We start from the raw sequence: 22,233 nt of genomic DNA on the forward strand, positions 1-22,233 counted from the left end.
AAATAAAATCTGTACATTTTTTAACTTATTAACTCTTGTGAAGATATACATAGCATTATATTAGCATGTTTTAATAACTACCCAAACACATAGACATGTGTATGTGACTGATAGGGAGTGAACATACATGTAGATATATACATGCAAGCATGTATCATGCATACATACATACATACATACATACATACAAATGAAATGCAGGCATGACTATATAGTTACAAAGTTTGCTTTGCAACTATATCATTTCGAGTTCAATCCTGCTGCATGGCACCTTGTGCAAGTGTCTTCTATTGCTGTCAACCAATGTCTTTTGAGCAGATTAGTAGACAAAGCTGTATAAAACATGTTATGCGTATATATATGTATGTATATGTCTTGTCTTGAAATTTGAGCACTAATTGTGAATGAAATCACCATTCATACCAACAGGGTCATTTGCAGTCTTCCATAAAAATATGCCTGGCCTTTGATCTTTTCATTGTTTGAGGAACTAGGGGAGGTATTACTTCGAATGGAAATTAGTGAGGGTTGGTCACATAAATAGTGGATATCAAAATGATAATGATGGTGTGTGTGTAAGAAAGGAAATTTCTGCATTGAAACTAAGAAAAGAAGTTGGTGTAATGTTAAGCTTTACAAAAGATTTCATGTTTTACAGTAGTAGTGGTAGTAATAGCGGTGGTGGTTGTAATTGTAATATTTGTAATGTTACTGTAGTGATGTAATACTGGTTCAAGAGAGAAGTGGTAGCAGGAATGGTTTGGTGATGGTTGTTGCTATTGAAAATTGGTGGTGGCTCAGAAATTTGTCATCTCCCACACAATTGAACTTGATTCAACCTCACTTGGATAATATCAAAAAGAGAGGGAGTTTATAGAAGGAAGAGAAAAAGTCAAAAAGTACAACTTACTGATGAAACTTAGCATTTGATTGTAAACATGCTCAAAAGCTTTCCATTTTTGCTTTTGAACAAGGCACTTGTCTGGCTGAATTTATCTGCAGCTGAGATAACGACTTGTAGTTGCAATTCATGTAGAAACACTATCACAGATTTCTTTGGCCAAATAACATTCATCTACTTAATCATGTTTACAAATCCACATGCCCTTCCCCTCTTAGACCCTCCAATTATCAAATTTAAAATGCATAAAATTTTACTGCTCTGTTGCATTAATAACTTATTGGTTGACTCGCTCAAACTAAAGCATAAACATCATAGTTATCCATATTTATTTCCTTTAAAATTCCAAGCTCATTCATAAGATAATTTATTTCTTTTGTCTACACTCATGGCCAACTTTTACTAGGAATGCAGCATAGCTAATTGAATAGATTCACATTGTATTACTGGTACTTATTTTACTCCCTTCACCATCCCCATAATAAATGAGAAACAATTATCTGATGAAATATGAAGCCAAGCTGTAGTCCAATGAGCTGTTGCTATCATTACTACTACTACTATGGCTGTAGGGCAAACACAAAATTATAGAACACTGAAGTAAATGCCTAGTAAGTATATCAATGTTGTACCTGTCAAAAACTACTGTCTGTTTTATTAGTTATACCCTTCCCCTCAAAATTGCTGGTCCTGTGCCTAAATTAAAAACAATTATTATTATTATTATTATTATTATTATTATTATTATCATCATCATTGTAAAAAGGGCAGAGCTTGTCAAGATGGGTATTTAATTATGTCTCTTTACATTCCGGCTTCAAATCCCATCAAGATTCATTGAGACTTTCATCCTTCTGAGTTAAGTACTGAGTGTCCACAATTGACTAACCACTCCCCACAAATGAGACTTGGTGCCTGTGTAAAAATTCATTATGTTTACTATCATAGAATTCATTTGCTGTACTATTGGAAGTAAACTAGCAATTTGAATCTATACCCCAGTTGCTTAACCTTATCATTTCACTCTACATTGATTCCTTTTAGTAAGACATGACCATCATGCAATCTCTTTCTCCTTTCCCCCTGCAATTCTTAGACTTTGGCCAAGTATAAAATCAGAATTGGGAGAAGGGTAAACCTTTTTGTTTTTTATTTATATTTTTTCATATAATTCTTTGACATTTAAAAAAAAATTGCTTGTGCAATATGGTTATGAGGTTAAGTGTGGATTAAAAAGACAGCTAACCTCATTGTTACGGTCATATCTCTCCGCCAAGTAAAAAATATTACACTACTTGTCTGGATCTGCACAGCTATAAAAATAAGAGGACATATCTCGACCTCTTGTTGAATTGTTATAAAATTTATCAAGTTTTAGAAATTAAACAGACAAAAAAAAGACAAACACTTCTTCCAAAGATTCATATGCAAATATCCAGATTTGCAAAAAGAATTTCTGCCCATGCTAGCATGGGATGGCGGGAATAATTATATAAATCTGTACAAAAAAAGGCTGCATTTTAATTTTTGTTGGGTTTTTCTTTTTGCGTTGTTGCATTCTTTTTGTTTTATTCTTGTTTTATTTTTCATTAGTGTAAATGTAGGCTATATTTTAAATGTTTATCTTCTCTCTTTCTCTCTCTCTCTCTTTCTCTCTCTCTCTCTCTCTCTCACTCTCTCAATCAAAGAAAAATTTGTGTTATTGTGTATCAAAGCTTGGTTTGCATGCTTTCTCCCTCTTCTGCCCCTTCCTCCTCTACCTCTTCTTCTGCTGATGCCTCCTGTGCCACTGCTTCTTCTTCCATCACGTTTCCCTCCTCTTCTGTTTCTGTGATTGTGGGTTCAGCTTCCATTAACATATCACTTTCTTCTTCCATAGTCTCCACCTACAAAAGTAATTGGTTTATAAATTTATTAAAATTAAATATCATTATCATAAAAATGGCACACCAGACAAAATGGTTTGCAGCATTTCTTCCAACTTTACATTCTGAGTACAAATACCTCTGAGTCAACTTTGCCTTTCAATCTTTTGGGGTCTAGCGCTGGGGTTGATGTAATCAACTAGCGTCTTCTCCCAAAATTTTAGGTCTTATGTCTATAGTAGAAAGAATTGTTACTATTATAAAATACCAAATACTGCTAACTTTATTTAAACTTAGCAATTTGGTGTTTTATAAAAATATGAAAGAATTGTCACATTTGGCCTTGTCAGTCTCGTGTTAGATACAGTGGCTAAAAGAACCCAAGTTCAAATCCAATAACTAGTGCTGGACTGGTGTGAATTTGGCAGAACATAAGTAAATTTTCATTGCCTGTAAGATTTCAATTGATTGATTTAAAGTCCTTGGTTTGGAGGACTGAGATATATTCATAACCTTCCCGATGCTGTTTGTGGCATAAAAAAACTAGCATCAACAAGGCAGTTCAAAACTGCAGCACAATTTTAACTTTCTGGAACTTAAAACTCTTACACTACAGTGTTAGGCCCCAAAAGAGAAGCTCTTTGTGTGTGTGTGCTTGCATGTTTGTTGTTTTGCCCCAAGTCAGTGTCTTGATCCAGCAGATGAAAGCTATGTCAATCCCATGTTTAACCCTTTAGCATTTAAACTGAACATGTTCAGCCTAAATATTCTACTTAGATGATTATTTGGAAACAATGAGAATAAATAAACTTTACATTTGACAGAGTTATCTGAATGCTTAAGGGTTAAGTGGTTCTGCATTGTGCATGCTAGCATGGAAGGCAGACATTAAATGATGATGATGATGTATTTACAGTATGTATTGACCTTTTAAGGTAGTTGGGTATGATTTAAAAGAGATTTAGTTGCTGTTTATAGCAGGTCAGGTGATCACATAGAGGCTCCTATGTTGGCTCAACACACACACACTACATATATATAGCAAAAGGATTGGACTTAGATATTTTGTGGTACAAAGTTTGATAACTGACATGGTTGAAATTTAAACAGCTACATCTCCAGGATGTGCTTTTGTGTTCATCTCTAACCTTGCAGTACGTATCAGGTTTAATTGTTATTATGGGAAAATCCAAGTAATGCTTAAAAGAAATTAAACTCTACACAAAAAATAAATTTAAGTGTCTGTTCCATAAGCTCCATATATCTCTTAGAACAAAGTACTTTACACAATACATTTATATATATTTTCAAATCAAAATTATAGATTTACTTTTTAATGGCCAACTATGAGGACTAAAGTAGTTATGACCACCTCCCTTCCTCAGGTTAAATTACACAAAAACAGCTTATATCAATCAACTAATCATACTTTCATTTTGTCTACAATAAAGATAGTGGATGACAGCATACTGTCTACAAAGATGATTGGTATCAGTCTCTGTCTGGTTCTTGAAAAGCTCTGCTCACAACCCAACAAAAATACATTGTATGTTTTAGTCTGAGGAGGTAGTGCAGTCCCTACTCTTGATCTTTTATCTAAGGCCTCTTATATAGATAAATGAAATAAAGGAGGGAACCATAACTTATGAGTTGCTATGATTGAAAGTAATGTATCAGAGTATTGTTCTGTTTTTAGACCAGAGACTTGGTGTGTATGCTTGCTGCAGAGTGGACTCTGCTAAAGTAACCTCATGCCAGATGATGGTATTGAGCCACTCTATGGATTTAGTCTACTGCTACCCCCAAAGAGGTACAGTCCTTCTGAAGTGTTTCCATCTACCCAATTTCACTCAAAATATTGGCATCATTGCTCTACCTAGTTGGCCAAGAATTTATCACATTCTATGGTTAATCAGTGGGGCAAGCCATTCCACTGCCAGTTCCTTTCATTCAGGATTGAGATTCCAAACTTTAAAATAAAGAGCTAACCAATTTAAGAACACCCTCTACTCTTGTGCCATTCACATCCTGAACAGACAACCATCTACAAACCAACTTATGTATAATTACCATTCTATATCCTGTTGCTCTTTTAAAGTTAATTACCTCAACTTACACAATAAACTGTGTATAACTGAACTCAATTAAATCTCATTTCATTTTATGTGAGAAGCACTTACAGCATATATTAGTGAAGGATCCTTTTTGAAGTCTTATGATCTTTACAACAGGATCAGTTTGCAACATTGCCAGTATAAAGGACAAATGCTAATGCAACAAGCCATCACTGGATTACATGTATGAATAAGCTACTCAACTAGCATCTTCCAGTGTTCCTCTAATGTCTCATTAAAAGTAGAAGTTTAAAAAATAAATTGTTTGCTTACTGCTATTTCTTTGATAATCTCCTCACTTTCAGTTTTTAGTTCTTCTGATGCTGAAAAAAAATAATAATGTTGGTGATGATAAGGCCACAAATTTTTTGTGCGATATTATTATAACCAATGTAATTAATGTTAGAACATGACTATTTTCTTTAGCTGTACTCTACCATTTCTACTATAAGGACCTGCAATTTTTGGTGCAAGATCTTCAGTTTTTAGGAGAGAAGTTATTGTCAATTATATCAGTATTCAAGCCAAACTAATATTTATTTTATCACTCCTAAAATAATGAAAAGCTAAGTCTACTTAAGTAGAACTTAAAATATCTTAGACATAATTGCTGCCATTCCCCTAATAGTTTGCTGTACTTTATTTGACATTATATTTCAGTTTGCTTTGTTGTTAGTCAGCTCTTATCAAGGAGCCCAGGGATCAAAAGCATTCTAGGTTTGACCATCCTATCTTTTGTTTTATTTTCAGACATAATGTATTAAGATGCAAGGATGTCATTTGAGTGAAGTTGACTGTTTCTAACAAGTTACATAGCAATGGAGATAGTAGCTCCCTTGTTAGTATATGATTGGAAGGTGATCCAAATATTATTTCTAGCAGTTCATGCAACCATGTTGAGGTTCCCACTTAAGCACATGATTTGAGGGAAATTTGGCTCCTATTTTCTTTGCAGTTTCACATTGAGAAAATTTATGTTCAGGCTTTAATAACAGAGGAGGATTAGTCATAATCTGATTAACGCTTTCTCAAAATTCTTTTATTTTATTCTATAGATATTCTAACTAATTAAGGTAGAATACAATCTGTTACTTACCTGTTATATCCACTTCTTCTTTTACTTCTTCTTGCCTATTGTTAGAAAAGTGAACATTGTATGTGTGTGTTTCATATATACAATTACAATTTCTCAAGTACTATAAATTAGATGTACATTATGACAGTGGTCGTGTCAAATATATGAAAGTTTCATAAACAAAAATTATAAAAAGACATTACTAGAAATCTGATAGGTCTGGTTGGATAGGAATGTTTTGTTTATTAATATTAAAGATTCTCTTGAGTTTCTGATGTCATCTCTCAGCTACTTCCTGCAGCCTAGCCAGATAACACTTTCCTCAATACATGTTCTGTTCTGAGTGTGGCCACCAACTGTACTTCTAACTTTTTATGCTAGGTTTTTGTGTTTCCCCCTGATGGTTCTGAGTACATCAATCATGATGGGTATCACACTCAATTTTGAAGGCTTATGAATATACTTCTTTTCAAATTATCATAATTTTTTTTATTATTATCATTATCATCATTATTATTATTATTATTATTATTATTATTATTATTATTATTATTATTATTATTATTATTATTATTATTATTCCTTCGTAACACAGTGTAGGTAAAAATGCACCAGAGTCTTTAGTCATCTGTCAAGTCACAACAAGTACCTCAGACAGATAATACTTTCATTAAAATGTGCGCTGTGTCCAATAAGGTTGCTTTTTGCAAGACATCAATCTTGCATGGGATTTCCAGTTGCCTTAAGAAGTTTTGAAGTTTCAATGGAATTGAGTCAGTGCTCCAATCACCACTGGTTATTATTATTCCACTTGTCACACTGCATTTGTTGTTGATTGTGTAATAAGATGTCAGCTGTCCACACCCAGTGGACTGTAGTAGCACCTCAATTGTCAGGCTCTTTTCTAAGTTTTCTAGCAGTTCCTAGAAGTGTTGTTTTCTGTAAGTGCCCCTTCCCGATGGGATCCCTAAGTTTTTAAAATTAGTTTTCAATTCTGATGTTCACAGTACTAAATGCCCCAACAACAACTGGGACTGCCTCAACCTTTTCCATTACACAAATGTTTTATCTCCTATGCTAGTAGTTATTATTACTACTACTGCTATTACTACACAATTAGAGGAATGCAATACAAAAACATGTTGAATGATGATAATGAGATATATATATATATATATATATAGGCACAGGAGTGGCTGTGTGGTAAGTAGCTTGCTTACCAACCACATGATTCTGGGTTCAGTCCCACTGCATGGCACCTTGTGCAAGTGTCTTCTACTATAGCCTCAGGCCAACCAAAGCCTTATGAGTGGATCTGGTAGATGGAAACTGGAAGAAGCCCATCGTATATATATATATATATATATGTGTGTGTGTGTGTGTGTGTGTTAGTGTGTGTGTGTTTGTGTCCCCGTAACTTAGTAGTTCGGCAAAAGGGACCGATAGAATTAGTACTAGGCTTACAAAGAATAGATCCTGGGGTCAATTTGCTTCACTAATGGCAGTGCTCCAGCGTGGCTGCAGTCAAATGACTGAAACAAGTAAAAGAATAAAGAATATATATTTTTTTATGTAACGTAGCTAAACATGTTGAAACTGATACGGACAGCTGTAAGATCTGAACATTTGACAGAATGGCCAGTAGACCAGCACTTCAACCTCATAACCATTGTACTTCCTAGCTTTTGGTATGAAAATAACTTACGTGTTCTCTGCTTCATCTTCACTTTCTGTTGTTAATGATTCTTCTGACAAAGATAATTTTTCACTTTGTAATCTGTTATCTAGAAGATAATTTTCATAGTTTAGCATTCCACATTAAATATGTATTGGTTTCTTTTGGATTGGGGAGAGACAAGTAAGTTGATATGAAGCTCATGCTTTTCCAACATTATCTACTGCATAATTTAATTGATGGAGGTGATGACAAGTGACCAAAACTTTTGGAGATATACTGTGCTTGAGAAGACCCGGCAAGCCAAATGAGATCATAACCGTGGCCTATGCCAGTGCAGCATAACTGGCTCATTTAAGAGCACCCTTATATCGTTGGGCAATAAACTGTGCTTGTGAAGACCTGTTGAGTCAAGTGAAGTCATTGTCGTGGGCGATGACAGTACTGCCTGATTGGCACCCATACCAGTGGCACATAAAATGCACCATTTGAGCGTGGTCATTGCCAGTACCACTTGACTGGCTCCTGTGCTGACTGGTTCCGTGCTGGTGGCATGTAAAAAGCACCATTCAAGCATGGTCAATGCCAGTACCGCCTGACTGGCCGTCATGCCGGTGGCATGTAAAAAGCACCCACTACACTCTCAGAGTGGGTGGCATTAGGAAGGGCATCTAGCTGTAGAAACTTTGCAAGATCAGATTGGAACCTGGCTCAGCCTTCTGGCTTGCTAGCCCTCAGTCAAACCGTCCAATCCATGCCAGCATGGAAAGCGGATGTTAAACAATGATGATGATGATGATGATATGAGGTTTCAACTACAATTCAAAACCTGATTACGGACTTGGTTTGATTGCAGCTTTATTTTCAGTAGCAAACTAATAAATACATTTATGACAATGAGCTCTCCCATCGAAAACTATATATGAAGACTCAGTAACAGTGACTTGTATGCAAAGCTTTGATTTGCTTGTTCCACTAACCTTCAACACTACAGGATTTTAAGAACAACATTGAAAGTGTTGATACTGACAACCTGCTCAAATAATGTATTTTTAAATGGAGTAAATTTGTACAGAGTCTGCTCCTAATTGTTGAAAACTCTCCTCTTAACTAACGTAAACTGAACTGCTGCACAATGTGTCATGTACCACACAAAAAGATGCATGTTAGGGAAAGGTAGGAATACTAATTAAAGTAGACTGATGTTGATCTTCTTCACGATTCACAGTCTACATCATATATGAAGTTCCCCCTTGCCTAAGTTTATCTAGTAATGCTAAACATACACCAAAGCAGGTTGCAAGATCAAAACCAGAATACACAGAATAGCACACATAACTGCAATGTGATACATCAAAACTCATTGGTTAAGATTTTTGCACAGGTTTGCTAGCATAGAACATAATTGCAACTTCCTTTGAGATACTCTTCTGGAAAATTTCCAAGGTAATGCTCACATTGCTAGTTGGCAGTTGATCCTATGCAAGGTCCATCTGTTCTTTGGACAGGACTTGTTTCTGTCCTGTTGAATTTCTAGTAACCCTTTTCACTAGGATGGCCTGGTAGATGTGTCAGTTAGTTTTTGATGACCCAACCAAGTGATTGGTTGCATTAGATTACATATTACTGGTAGCACACTCACAAACAAACTGACATTATACACCCACAACCCACACCACATATACCGTATGTTTAATAAAGGTATACTTAATCTTGCTGTGAAATTATTGTGATCAAATCTCAGCTTTTCAGCAGCTTGGACTGAAGATTAAACTGACTAAATTTGTCCATTATTAAATACTAATCAAAAATCAGTTACCACTGCCTTTCAAACTGTCAAAGTTAACAATCGTATAGCCACTTGTAAATACATGAACAAAATCATGACATGCATAAAAATGAGGTTTTGCCAACTTACTGTTTGACATTCTTTTAGAATTGTATTCTTCCAATATTTCTGAGACTAAACTGCTGCTATTTTTGTCCACTTCTAGGTCAATCAGATCCAGATCTTCTGCATTGTTTTCTATGCTCACCTCCTCCTCACCTTTCTCTTCTTTCTTTTCTTCATTGTCATCATCGCTTTTATTGTCTTTGTCACTTTGGTGATCAATATTATCTTCAACGGAGCTGGCAGTCTGATTGATATCTTCAGTTTGATCATCATGAGAACATGGGCTTTGTTTGAGGGATAAATCCTCACCAACATCCTCTGTCAACAAAGTAACTACTTCAATACCAGTATCTACTCCTCCACTTTGCTCTTTATCATTTGCATCTTCAATGCTGCTCTTGCTACTGCTGCTGCTGCTACTACTGCTGCTACTACTACATTTCTTGATGTTCTTGTTTTTGATTTTATCTGTCAGAACAATTGGCATCAAATTGGTCTGTTGTTTCTTGTTGACTTCCTTGCTCTCTGTACTTTGTCCTATGAAGTGAACAGTGTCTTTGCCTTCGTGGGAAATGAACTCTAACTGCAAAATAGAATTGAGAGGGAATTTGAAGATCTTAGCTGTCATAATGGTTATGGTGATGGTAGTGGAACATTGACACAGAAAATGAATGGGGGCAACCATTATAGAAATAGCATGTAGTCAAAGAGATAGTGTTACCAGCAATGATTGATGTTGTGTGGACAAGGTGTGACTTTAACAATGAACTCTACTAAGAGACTGACAGAAGGTTGAATGTTAGACAAGCTTATACCCTTAATAAATTTGGATGAGTTCTTACATTTATATAAGACACAAATATGTGTTCTTGTTGTTTAACCCCCAGATCAATTCTGTAATCAGACATTTTAAAAACTTCTATGGGAATACAGGGTTCAGACAATGTATGTTGGACTATATTTTCTTTGTGGCCTGTGTAAAATGTGGCTATTATTTCTAGCATATCAAGCAATTACAGGACATTTTTGGTATTTATTTTAATGAATGAATCCAGTTTGAATGTTGAAGTCAACACCACTGGATTTGAAATTAAAATGTAGTGATTTTGCTTGGCTCACCTAAATATTTGCCATTCTACCAGCTTAATGATAATAACAACAACAATAACAATAATGGTTTCAAATTTTGATACAAGCCAGCAGTTTTTAGGGAAGAGGCTAAGTTGATTATATCAACCCCAATACTCAACTGGTACTTATTTTATCAATCCTGAAAAGATGAAAGGCAAAGTCAGCCTCAGCAGAATAGGAACTCAGAACATAAAACTTGAAACAATTATAATAATAATAATAATAGTTTCAAATTTTGGCAAAAGGCCAGAAATTTCATGAGAAAGGGCTGAGTCAATTATATCGACCCCAGTGATAAACTGGTACTTATTTCATCAAACCTGAAAGGATGAAAGGCAAAGTTGACTTCAGTGGAATTTGAACTTGAAACATAAAGATGGACAAAATGCTGCTAAACATTTTGCCCAGTGGTCTAACAATTCTGCCAACTTGCTGCCTTCTTAATAATCCTTTCTACTACAGGCAAATGGCCTGAAATTTTGAGAGAGGAGGATAGTCGATTACATCAACCCCAGTACTTGACTGGTATTTAATTTATTGACCCTTAAAGGATGAAAGGCAAGTCAACCTCAGTAGAATTTGAACATGATGGTGGTATATGGCGGTGATCTGTTCTTGTTCTAATGTTAATATATATGTTTCTGAGTATTTATAAAAAATCTGAAGCCTAGTGTCAATTTAAGAAATCAATGTTTATCTATAGAATATACAGATAAACATTGATTTCATCTTTATTTTGTGATGGAAATATCTTCAGTTTTGTAACTACAGCTGGAAATTACTGGTACAAGGAATCAGTAATGAAAATGACTTAACTAGAAACTGGCCTGACATCTTAGGCTTAGCTTTCCAGGAACTTAACTCCACTCTACAATGCTTCATCTTCAAAGGTCTCACCCCCACTCTGTTCAACACCACCACATTGATCCTTGAGTGTCTTTAGCAGGATTCTTCCTGTTGTGAGCCTTCAAACCAGACTAATTTGTTCTCTCCCCACTCAAATTTTTCCTACAGATATATAGCCCAGCCAAAGATCAGGCAATGCATCAATCTCACCAGTCTATGAAGACTTGTAATGGTTATGGACACTGTCCCTACCTACACTGACTACTTTATATAAAAAAAAGTAAAAAGCCTATACAGTATTATAACATTTGAAATAAATGTAAGCACTTACATCATTGCTTTCTATTGTTGGAAGAACCTTTCTGGATATACGATTGGATTTTGCCCTGTTCCGAGGTGCTGGTGGTCTCCGGAACTGGAAAGAAAAAATTTTAATTCGCATGTTTTCTGATCTTCAAAATCCCAGTAGGGAATAACTCACTGTAACAGGAGGTCTTGTTTTCTACCTCACTCAGGTTAAAGAAAATGATTTTCCTTGTGTGTGTGTGTGTGTGTGTGTGTGTGTGTGTGTGCTTGTTCATATAAGAGGCTTTGTGTGTCTCAAGAATCTATGGGCCTTCACCTGGAATGTTCCTCTTCAATGTGCAAGACCTGGACAAGCATTTTCACCAGTGTCAGCATAGGCAATGCTTTTAGCTATCATAGAATGTAAAGTGTCAGAATAGATACCTCTATTCATCCCATCCAACACTATAACAATTCTGTTGATCTGCTACCCTTGACTGCTGTTTGATTCATCCACCTCAAAAGGATGAAAGGCATAGTTGACCTCAGTAGGATTTGAAATCAGAACAAATATCACATGGCATTCTATCTGATGCTCTAATGACTGCCAATTTTTTTGCCTAATATGTACAGTTGTATACGTGTATTTGTATAAATGTACATAATGTATATAAGTACCAAGAACTATGCATACATCCATGGGCATATATACATATAACAATGCTAACACAAACAAATGATGATGATGATGATGATGATGATAATAATAGCACAATAAACAAGAACCCCAATCTGAGATTAAAAAGTTAGACAACAAGCCATCGATGGGGCTCAAACTAAATATCTATAACTTGCCAGCATTTTTCCTTATTTTATTACAATAGCAGGCTTGCTCTTTTTCTGTCTTTGAATTAGTGTCTATATTAAAATCTTAATTGTTGATTTAATGTGTGTGAAAGCGAGAGAAAGTATATGTAAATATGGCTTGTAGAGTGAAAGGTAAGCTATTAGGGAGTCAAGCTCTTAAGCCATTTCCCTTTATTCCTGATTAATGCTAACTCACTTTGTTAACATCTCTAATGATGTTGCAAAAGGCACTTAGACATCATCCTCTCACCTCTACTCTGCAAATATGATATGCTTAAGAAATTGTATACAAATTCAGTGAAGATGTGTGTATATGCATTGCTCGCGTGGATATGTATGTTCATGTGTTTTACATAAATGTGCATCTGTTATATCTATTACATATATTAACTATTCTTTCTTGTTCGTAACCAAAAATGCGTATATGCGTGTGCATGTGCATCACCCACATACACATAGCTGTCAATATATAGACATATATTTGCATATGTATTTCATTGGATAGTCTGGATTATAGATGGGCTTTAATAGTTTTTTCTCCTTGAAGCAATCCTATGTAGTGCTTCTGCATGTATATGCTTGCTTCACATATTTAAATGTTTGTGTATGTATATGTTTGCATATATGTGAGCATGCATGTCTTTATCAGTAGTAAATAAATTGCCACACCTCCCTTATCAGACCAGTTATAGTGAATCAATATATAGAACATTGTTTCAGATGCAGTCAATAACTTGTGAAAAATGTATCAGTGAACATGATGAAAAAAAAATCTTTCTAATATTATCATCATCACATGAGATGGGTCTTTTGCTGACATGGACTGGATGGATTGCTGTACAATACAACATCTCTCCATACTGAACCAGCTTCTTTGAGGTTGATTATTTTCATGTTTGATCTAATTAAATATTTTTGATACTTCTTTATCTACCTCTAATATAGATGCCTTATATTAGATGTCTCTGAGTTACATATTTCCTTTTAACTCATTTGATACTAACCCTCTGAGACTACCTCTTGTAATTTGATATAAAGCCTCTTGTTTTAAAGCATTCACATTGAAATTAAAACCTTCCAACATAATTTTTATGAAAGAACATAACATAAGCTTATACCAATAAATGAAATTGCTAATAATGTTACTAAATCCCTCCAAAGTTTTGATGTATTTCATTGGCAGTATGGTCACAACTTTGTGATTCAAGTTCACACTTTTAAGATTTAAACAGTTAGAGTTCTCAGTGGATTCTGCAATAAGAATCACATCCTTGTAATAAGAATTTCCAAGATCTTGGAGCCTATGAGCAGAACAAAACAAAGCACAAAACTGCTAATTTTAAGTGGAAAAAGAAAGAATTACCGATTTTAAAATTTCTGATTCCCTCTGTATTAATCCAAAGTCATCTTCAATACTCTCGTTTTTATTTTTGCTGAAATGCAAGAAATGCTCTCATCAGTTTTCTATAAACTCTAGAACTGTGAATCCAATATGAATCTTTTATTTTTTTTTATTTTTTTTTTTTTTACATAGCTGCATCATAATAAAGCATATTTATGCCTAAAATGGGCTTAAATTTATTATCTTTACATATAGTGTTAAAATGAAATTTTAAAAATTGTAATAGTTTATATTTAATCAGAAAATATAATTCTCCATGAGTTGTGGGGTTCTGTTAAAGACAGTATTATGTTTCTATTTGTTTCTAGTACACAGTATGCATAAATCATGTTTAGATGCCTCTAGCTTACTAATTTATAATTATATCTCGCTAAGTCACAAGGAAATGATCCAGCCAACCAAAATATCACCAACTATTGCTAACATTACAGTGTGTTTCTGACCCCCAAAAATGGTTCAGTATATCTGTGCATATTAGGCACCATGCAGAAATACAGTTCATCATTGTAGATCGTATTTAGTTGTTTTTTAAATGTCTTAAAAGCTGAGAAAATATAAAAACTGTTTCTAACAAATGCATGTGTCCAGAAATCATAAGTGGGGGATATAGAGAATTAAATGGAACTACAGGCTTTACTAGGTTGTTTTGTGGGGCTTTTTGTAATCCAAAACAAGAAAGATAAATGGCAAAATCAATTTGACTGGATTTAAACTCAGAAAATATAAAAAGACGTAAATAAATAATAAAACACCACATGGTATTTAATCTTTTGTTCTACCAAAGCAAGTGCACAGAAAAAGTAGAAAACGTGAGGTACTTACTCTACACTATGGTTTATAGAACCTTTCCCTCCTTTCTGCTTCTGATCCTTGTCTGAAGGATCGCCATGTTTTCGTAAAACTTGACCCTGAAACAAAGCTTTGTGTTTATTGCATTCCATATAAATAATTATTAAAACTAAAAGTTAACACATTGTAGATTTATTATTAAAACAATTACATGGTGTACTAGGTAGCACATAATGATGTTGGTTGTTTAGTCTTAGGCTTGCCCTGAAGAAACCAATCTGTGATCTAAGTTGTGACTATCCCGCATTTTTTCCATGTTACATTATCCAAGGTTTTTTTGTTTTTTTGTTTTTTTTTCTTAATTTGTATAGTTAAAAAATATAGTGAACTGATGGAAATAACTCAAATGAGCCAATGAGATGAATTTGGGTAAATAAGGAAGTGATATATTAATCATCAGTGTTCCATTTAATGTCCATTATTTTGAGCTTACAAAGGTTGGACAGAATTTGTTGAAGCAGATTTTCTACACCCAGATGTCTTCTTGTCACCAACTCTTACCTGTTTGCAAGTAAGATAATATTCCCTTTGACTAGACGTGTTTTCAAGGAAGATTGGAAGCAAAGGACACTGCATGATAATGGCATTCATTTACGGCTATCACATGAAGTCAAAGCAAGGAGACAGTAACACATACAAACTGAAAGAAGCTTGTTGTGTGTGTAAATGCTCATCGTTCGTTCGTCATTTAACATCCGCTTTCCATGCTAGCATGGGTTGGACGATTTGACTGAGGACTGGTTAAGCCGGATGGCAACACCAGGCTCCAATCTGATTTGGCAGAGTTTCTACAGCTGGATGCCCTTCCTAATGCCAACCACTCCGAGAGTGTAGTGGGTGCTTTTACATGCCACCGGCACGAAGGCCAGTCAGGCGGTACTGGCAACGGCCATGCTCAAAATGGTGTATTTTATGTGCTACCCACACAAGAGCCAGTCCAGGGGCACTGGCAACGATCTCGCTCGAAAGTCCTTACAAATGCTGGACACCAAAAATTTGTAAATGTAACTCCCTTCTTAGCCGACAATAAGTTTTAGTAGTGGTAATAGTAGTAGTGGTGGTGGTGGTGGTGGTGGTGTTGTTGTTGTTGTTGCTGTTGCTGTTGTTGTTGTTTTGGCTTTACAATGAGAATAAAGCTGTTCCAGCCATTAGATAATGCTGCCAACAGTTGTGAACTGTGAAAGGTTTACCTTGTTAATGACATTGAACAGTGAGGGTAGTTAGATGTACTAGAAATTGTAACACATTTACCAGCAGCTACCGAATATGAAAGACTTAACTCATGGTCAACTGCCACTTGCTTTACAATTAGAACGATTATACTTAATTGCTCTAATTAGCTAATTCTGTCAGAAGTTGTGAACTTTTTAAAGGATTAATTTACTGAAAACAGGTAGTTAATATCTACAGAGTAGCCATTACACAGTGTTACCTACAAAATTGATAAATTGTCACAAGAAAGTCACTTGACCTATGAGAAATAGCAACCAAATCTCTTATATTACTCATTTCCTTCCTTTTACCTTTACCTCCTAATAAAAAGAAATGACACATGGTATAATTATATATTCCTAGACATGATAGCATCAGGAATCCAATGCAACTGGCAATGGCTGCAATCCACAACCCAGTGAGAACACTTATCTACCTCACTCTAAGACAAAGAACAAAGAACTAAATCATTATACTTTTTACTCCTCACAGCAACTAAACTTACTGAATTTTTCTAGGAACTTTTCTATAGTCCTAGATTATATTAGCTGGGGGTGGGAGAGAACAATGGTTGTGGCTGAATACATTTGGTCTAGAGATAAACATTAACACATGGACAAATAATTTATTGTTACAATTAACACATACACAACACTGCTAGCAGTTTCTGTCTTGATAGAGTTAACTCATTAAACACTGGATAAAGTCTGGTTAGCAAAGCTAATTAGTGGTAACTAAGATGGGCCCTTCTTAATGACAAGCAACTGAGACCTTTGGAAATATGCTGTAATTGAGAAGACCCGGCAAATCAAGTGAGATCGTAGCTGTGGCCGATGCCAGTGTCGCATAACCAGTCCATTTAAAAGCACCCTTCAATCATCAAGCAATATGCTGTGCTTGAGAAGACCTGTTGAGTCAAGTGAAATCGTAGTCATGGCAGATGCCAGTGCCGCCTCACTGGCTCCGATGACAGTGTTGCCTGACTGACCCTTGTGCTGGTGGCATGTAAAAAGCACCCACTACACTCTTAAAGTGGTTGGCGTTAGGAAAGGCATCCAGCTGTAGAAACCTTGCTAGATCAGATTGGAGTCTGGTGCAGCCTCCTGGGTGGCCAGTCCTCAGTCAAACCATCAAACCCATGCCAGCATGGAAAGCAGACATTAAAAGATGATGATTATTTCAGTTTATTCTCACACAAAGAACTGATTACACTAAATTAAATGATATACAGTTATTGTTTCTAACATAAACACAAGCCAGAAATTTGGGTATTAGTCAATTATATCACCTGCAGTACTTGACTGAAAGGTAAAGTTGGCCTTAGAAGAATTTGAGCTCAAAACATAAAGAGCCATAACAAAATACAAAGCATTTTGTCTGATGCTGTAATAATTCTGCCAATCCACCACTTGTTTGTAAGTCATGCAAAATAATACATGAAGAGAATTATTGGAACTGTTAGAGGGTTAGACAAAATCCTTTGCTGTATTTGTACCAACTCTGGGACAACTTTGTTGTTGTGCAAACGAGAGACTCGTTAACAACTACTGGTGCTGGCCTCCCTTGTAAATCTGTGTCCAGGTGCTGATACTTGATCAACCAATATGGTTCTATGACCTCAGTTGAACTGCAGAGGAAGGAGAGATTTTACAATTGTGTAGATATCTGGGCACAATACCAACAGCCGATAAACTAGGTTGCCTCAGACAAGTTTAATGCAAGGGTGGTGAAGAATTTTCAAACATAGGACCAATCAAGTCATTATGGTAAAAGATATCTTATTCCCAATTTATGCACTTTCTACTCAAAATATGAACCATGTGAAACATTTTATTCCAGCTCTCAAAAGTGGTTTCATTGCTAATGTCATCCACAGTTGAAATAATGACCTTTAAATTGTATGGTTGTGAGTTCACTGATTCACTAAGAATGTATTGACATGTACCACATGAACTTTGCTTGTGAGATCAAAGCGCAATGTGAACTTGTTGCAATAAATATAGATTGGAAATTTTTGCTAACACTACAGCAGTCAATACACACTGGGAGCAGCTGCTACCTCAATTGATTTCCGTAATCATAGACATGCTAACTGGCTTTGCTATGTATTTTGTCCATTTAGAACAATTTGAAGGTACTTTCATTTTTCAGATAGCAGCTGTTATGTCTTTATAGTCATCATCATCATGAACAACAGACATTAAATGATGATGATGATGAATATAAAGATACAATACCTGCTATCTAAAAGATGAAAGTACCTTCAAATTGTTGTAAATGGACACAATATACAGCAAGCTTCAAGCTGATTCTTAGATGCTATGACCATGTTAAAAGACCAGTGGTAGGAGCTGAATGCAGATGAAATTCAGGTCTTTGCTGTTACCAACAACATAAAGGACTTGTATGCCAATCTGAGAGAGGTTTACAGTCCTCAGAACAGTCATAATGCATCAATGAAGTGTAAGGATAGCTCACACCTCTACACCAAGAAAAACCAAATTGGCATATGGTACTTAGTAAGTCATAGATTGATGAAAAACAAAACATAAAGCTGTCAGTAAATGCAAAGTGTACTGAATCATAGTGTTATCTAGTCAAAGCCATAGAAAATCAGCCTCTGCAAATTCTGGCCCATGCAAGCATGGAAAAGTGAACATTATAACGATGATAGTACATATTCTTCACTGCAAACATCACAGCACTGATATTAGAATACAATTCATATGTAACCAACAATGTTATTGTTCACAAATTATGTTATATAATAAATACTGTGCAATGAGGCCCAAACAATGTTTAGAGATGCTAGTGTTGCTATTTTCTGGATCATGCTTTGCCTATTCTTATAGATAATCTGTCAATATTTTTATAGAGCCATTATCATTCCAGTTGTACCATTTGCAAAATTAGATGAATAATGAACACATTCTTTAACTACCATAATTATTTTCATTCAACAAATTGGTGTAAATTCCTTAGCTTTTCACAACTTCATATTCAGTTGGTATCAAATACTCTGACTCCTCTCAGAAATATTACTGGCTTTGTGCTTAAACCAGAAACCATTATTATTATTATTATTATTAGTTTATGGTATCAGACCACTGGGATGGGACCCTGTTTGTAGTAACTAACTCTGCTTGCTCCACTTCGCCTGTTTGGACAAAACAAAAAACAGTCTGTACTTCTACTTCACAGTTCGATGTATAGCGGTAGGAAGGGCATCTGTCTTTAAAACCCGCAGTATTTCATGCAGGTGTAGAAAAATAAATGTAAAGATGCTGGTCGAGGGTAGGTTATAGAAAATGATTTACATTTGAATTAACACATGCAATTAAAGCATACACCCAAAGTTTACACATAAAAATACATACCACTACATACTGCTCTTAGACTCACATAAACACCACTTTGTAAAAGGCAGAGTTTGTTTTGTCATTTCCATATAGTCAGTTCTCATTTAAACAAACCAATTCAAATCACAACTTACCATTATGAGTGTATCACTAGGGAGTTCTTCTTTGTAACTTTCAGAATACCTGAAGCATGGTTTCTTCACCGCAACTTCTACAGTGTTGTTAGCAATTAGTTTTGGTGGTTGGCTCTCAAATGCTCTGATTTTATCCTTTATTGAAAGAAGTTCTTCTTGCTCAGGTTCCTGAAGTTTTCTATCAAAAAGAAGTTAAATGAACAAATAACTAAAATAAAGATAAACAAAAATGTTGAAAAGGGAAAATTTTATTATTAGGTGTGTGTGTGTGTGTGTGCATATATACATGCATACATACAGACAGATTGTGTGACCAATTGAGAATGTTAAACTTGGAGATATGGCTCAAGCAGCTTCAGTTTTTAATAAACGAGAGGGAGTAGGATCAAACTTAGGTTAGATAGATAGATAGATATATATAAATGTACATATGATATATTTGGGCGCAAGCATGGCTGTATGGTTAAAAAGTTAACTTTACAACCACATATATGATCTGGGGATTCAATTCCACTGCACAGGAAATTGGTAGACAGAGACTGTAGAAAGTCTGTCCTGCATTTGTCATGAATGTTTATATTCCACACTTAACCTGTTTGAGCAAAGCACCATTAATGTTAACATCCTTTATTGACTTTATGACTAGTTGCTCAGCACTTTTGAAAACCTTTGGAATAAGGCAACAGGAAGAGCACCCTGACCCAAATAATTCTCCATCCAAATCTATGCTAGCATGGAAAAAGAATCATTAAACAAATGAATGTGTGTGTGTGTGTGTGTGTGTGTGTGATGTTCTATCCATATCACAACTGTATTCTAGTTTTATTATCAAGTTTTGTTTTGTTTTGTTTTTTTTTCATATATTCATGAGTTCATTACTGTTTGCATGAAAAAGTACAGTTCCTCAATCTACTATCAGTGTTTCTGGGTTTTCATAGCCTCATAGTCAGTGGAGTATGATTTTCCCACTTGTTGCTGCCTGTTTTTACTGGGCAGAGCCACTATGATTGGTGTATAGATATAACTGGTGAAATTTGAATCCTGACTCTTAGATTTATACATCATCTGTCAAATTTGTATTATATATTATATGAACACACACACACACACACACACACACACACACACATGCATTCACATATAAATTCCATAGTTGTCATTTGTTATGGTTAGTTAGTCATTGGTAAAATCTAAGTCCCTAAGTAAACTTGATACAGGCAGTATCAGCTGACAGAGAACATCTCTCTCACTCTCCCTCCCTCTCTCTCTCTCTCTCTCTTTCTCACACACACATTTCCTATTTTATTCCTTCATCTTCTTAGTCTGTCCTTTTCTGTCTCACATACTTTCTTACTCTTTCTCTCTCTTCTGCTCTCTCATAACTTTGCTTTCTCTGTTTCTCCCTATCAGGCATGAGTATATTAATTCAGAGTTTGTTCCATAACTATGTGGTTTCAAGTTCTGTCTAACCACTAGGCATCTTGGGCAAGTGTCACAGGTCAACCAATGCCTTTTGAGTGGAATTGATAGACAGAAACTGTATGGAAACCTATTTTCTCTCTCACTCTCCCTCTCCCTCTCTCTCCCTGCTGGCCCTCAACCAACTTAGCATGTTATGGACTAGTCTTTCTAAAACCTGCTGTTAAGGTTATCAAGTATCTTTTCTCTCTGGCTTCTTCCTTTCAGTTTCCTGGTTGTCACCAAGTGTTCAAGGGTTTTTTTCTTTACATATGGTGTCCAGTGAACTGAGCCTGTCTCTTTATGTTGTTGAGAAACTTTCTAGTGGGTTTTACTTGCCTAAAAACTTCAATGATTATCATCCTACTTGCATAAGACAACTCCAGCATTCTTTTAAGGAACCTCTTCTCTACAGTATTTATAAAGTAGAGAGCTTTGATCATGAAATGCTTTATCAGTCCTTTCAGTTTTGTTCGTACTATTCATAATGATAATTCCAAATACATCAATCACCTCATGAGTGGACTAGATCTTCCATTTCTTGTTAGGCAAAAGAATCAGACGTAAACATATGTCTGTTTTGTAAATTGCAAATTATGCTATGATGTTTGAGTATCAGTTATGGCTATGATCACATTATTGGCAGCGCAGAAAAAAATTTAGTATGAGTATAGAAATACTACTTTATGAAACATCATAATTATGCACTGGTTATAAAGTTACAATTGTAATTGTAAGTAAATTGATGAAATCAAAATATGATACTGTTACTATTTGTCACATATTTATTTCCTTTACTCTTCTTTTTATTTATTGTGCTTCATTAAGTTCTATCAACTCCTTTTTTTCCTTCCTCCACATTAGATGTCACCATACTGCGGATTCAGACCTTGTATGTACATATAATAGACCTCACTTAACCCCAGGCTCTCGCCAGTGCATTTACTTCATAATATATCAAACTCCAAATATGTTGCATTGAGTGTTGCGAGGGGATACACATTCCCTATATTAAAACAGTTCCAGTACCTCCACACTCCTGTATACTTCTCTTTCCAGAGCAGTATTATTCTTGCTGCAATATTTTTCTAAAGATGATTTTAATGATCAGACAAAGACAGGTTGAGACTAAAATGCTGCTATATTTAGCCCTCATCATACACAAA

At 35.3% G+C, this 22,233-nt stretch overlaps 2 protein-coding genes across 4 annotated transcripts in view; one reads left to right on the forward strand and one right to left on the reverse strand.

Moving 5' to 3' along the window:
* LOC106883251 (set1/Ash2 histone methyltransferase complex subunit ASH2) overlaps positions 1-22,233 on the forward strand; it is a 154,711-nt gene that overhangs the window by 63,832 nt on the left and 68,646 nt on the right. The window lies entirely within an intron of this gene.
* LOC106883252 (uncharacterized G-patch domain protein DDB_G0278987) overlaps positions 2,035-22,233 on the reverse strand; it is a 74,055-nt gene continuing 53,856 nt past the window's right edge. For both annotated transcript variants that reach the window (XM_014934186.2, XM_014934187.2), the window contains 9 exons: positions 19,610-19,787; positions 14,878-14,963; positions 14,017-14,086; positions 11,833-11,916; positions 9,549-10,107; positions 7,661-7,739; positions 5,977-6,011; positions 5,154-5,203; positions 2,035-2,787 (listed from right to left, as the gene is read on the reverse strand). In XM_014934186.2, coding sequence (XP_014789672.1) covers positions 2,611-2,787; positions 5,154-5,203; positions 5,977-6,011; positions 7,661-7,739; positions 9,549-10,107; positions 11,833-11,916; positions 14,017-14,086; positions 14,878-14,963; positions 19,610-19,787 — 1,318 coding nt within the window. In that variant the 3' untranslated portion in view covers positions 2,035-2,610. The remainder of the gene's footprint in view (positions 2,788-5,153; positions 5,204-5,976; positions 6,012-7,660; positions 7,740-9,548; positions 10,108-11,832; positions 11,917-14,016; positions 14,087-14,877; positions 14,964-19,609; positions 19,788-22,233) is intronic.

Source organism: Octopus bimaculoides, chromosome 3, assembly GCF_001194135.2.
Source record: "Octopus bimaculoides isolate UCB-OBI-ISO-001 chromosome 3, ASM119413v2, whole genome shotgun sequence".
In the NCBI taxonomy this organism is placed as follows: Eukaryota; Metazoa; Mollusca; class Cephalopoda; order Octopoda; family Octopodidae; genus Octopus; species Octopus bimaculoides.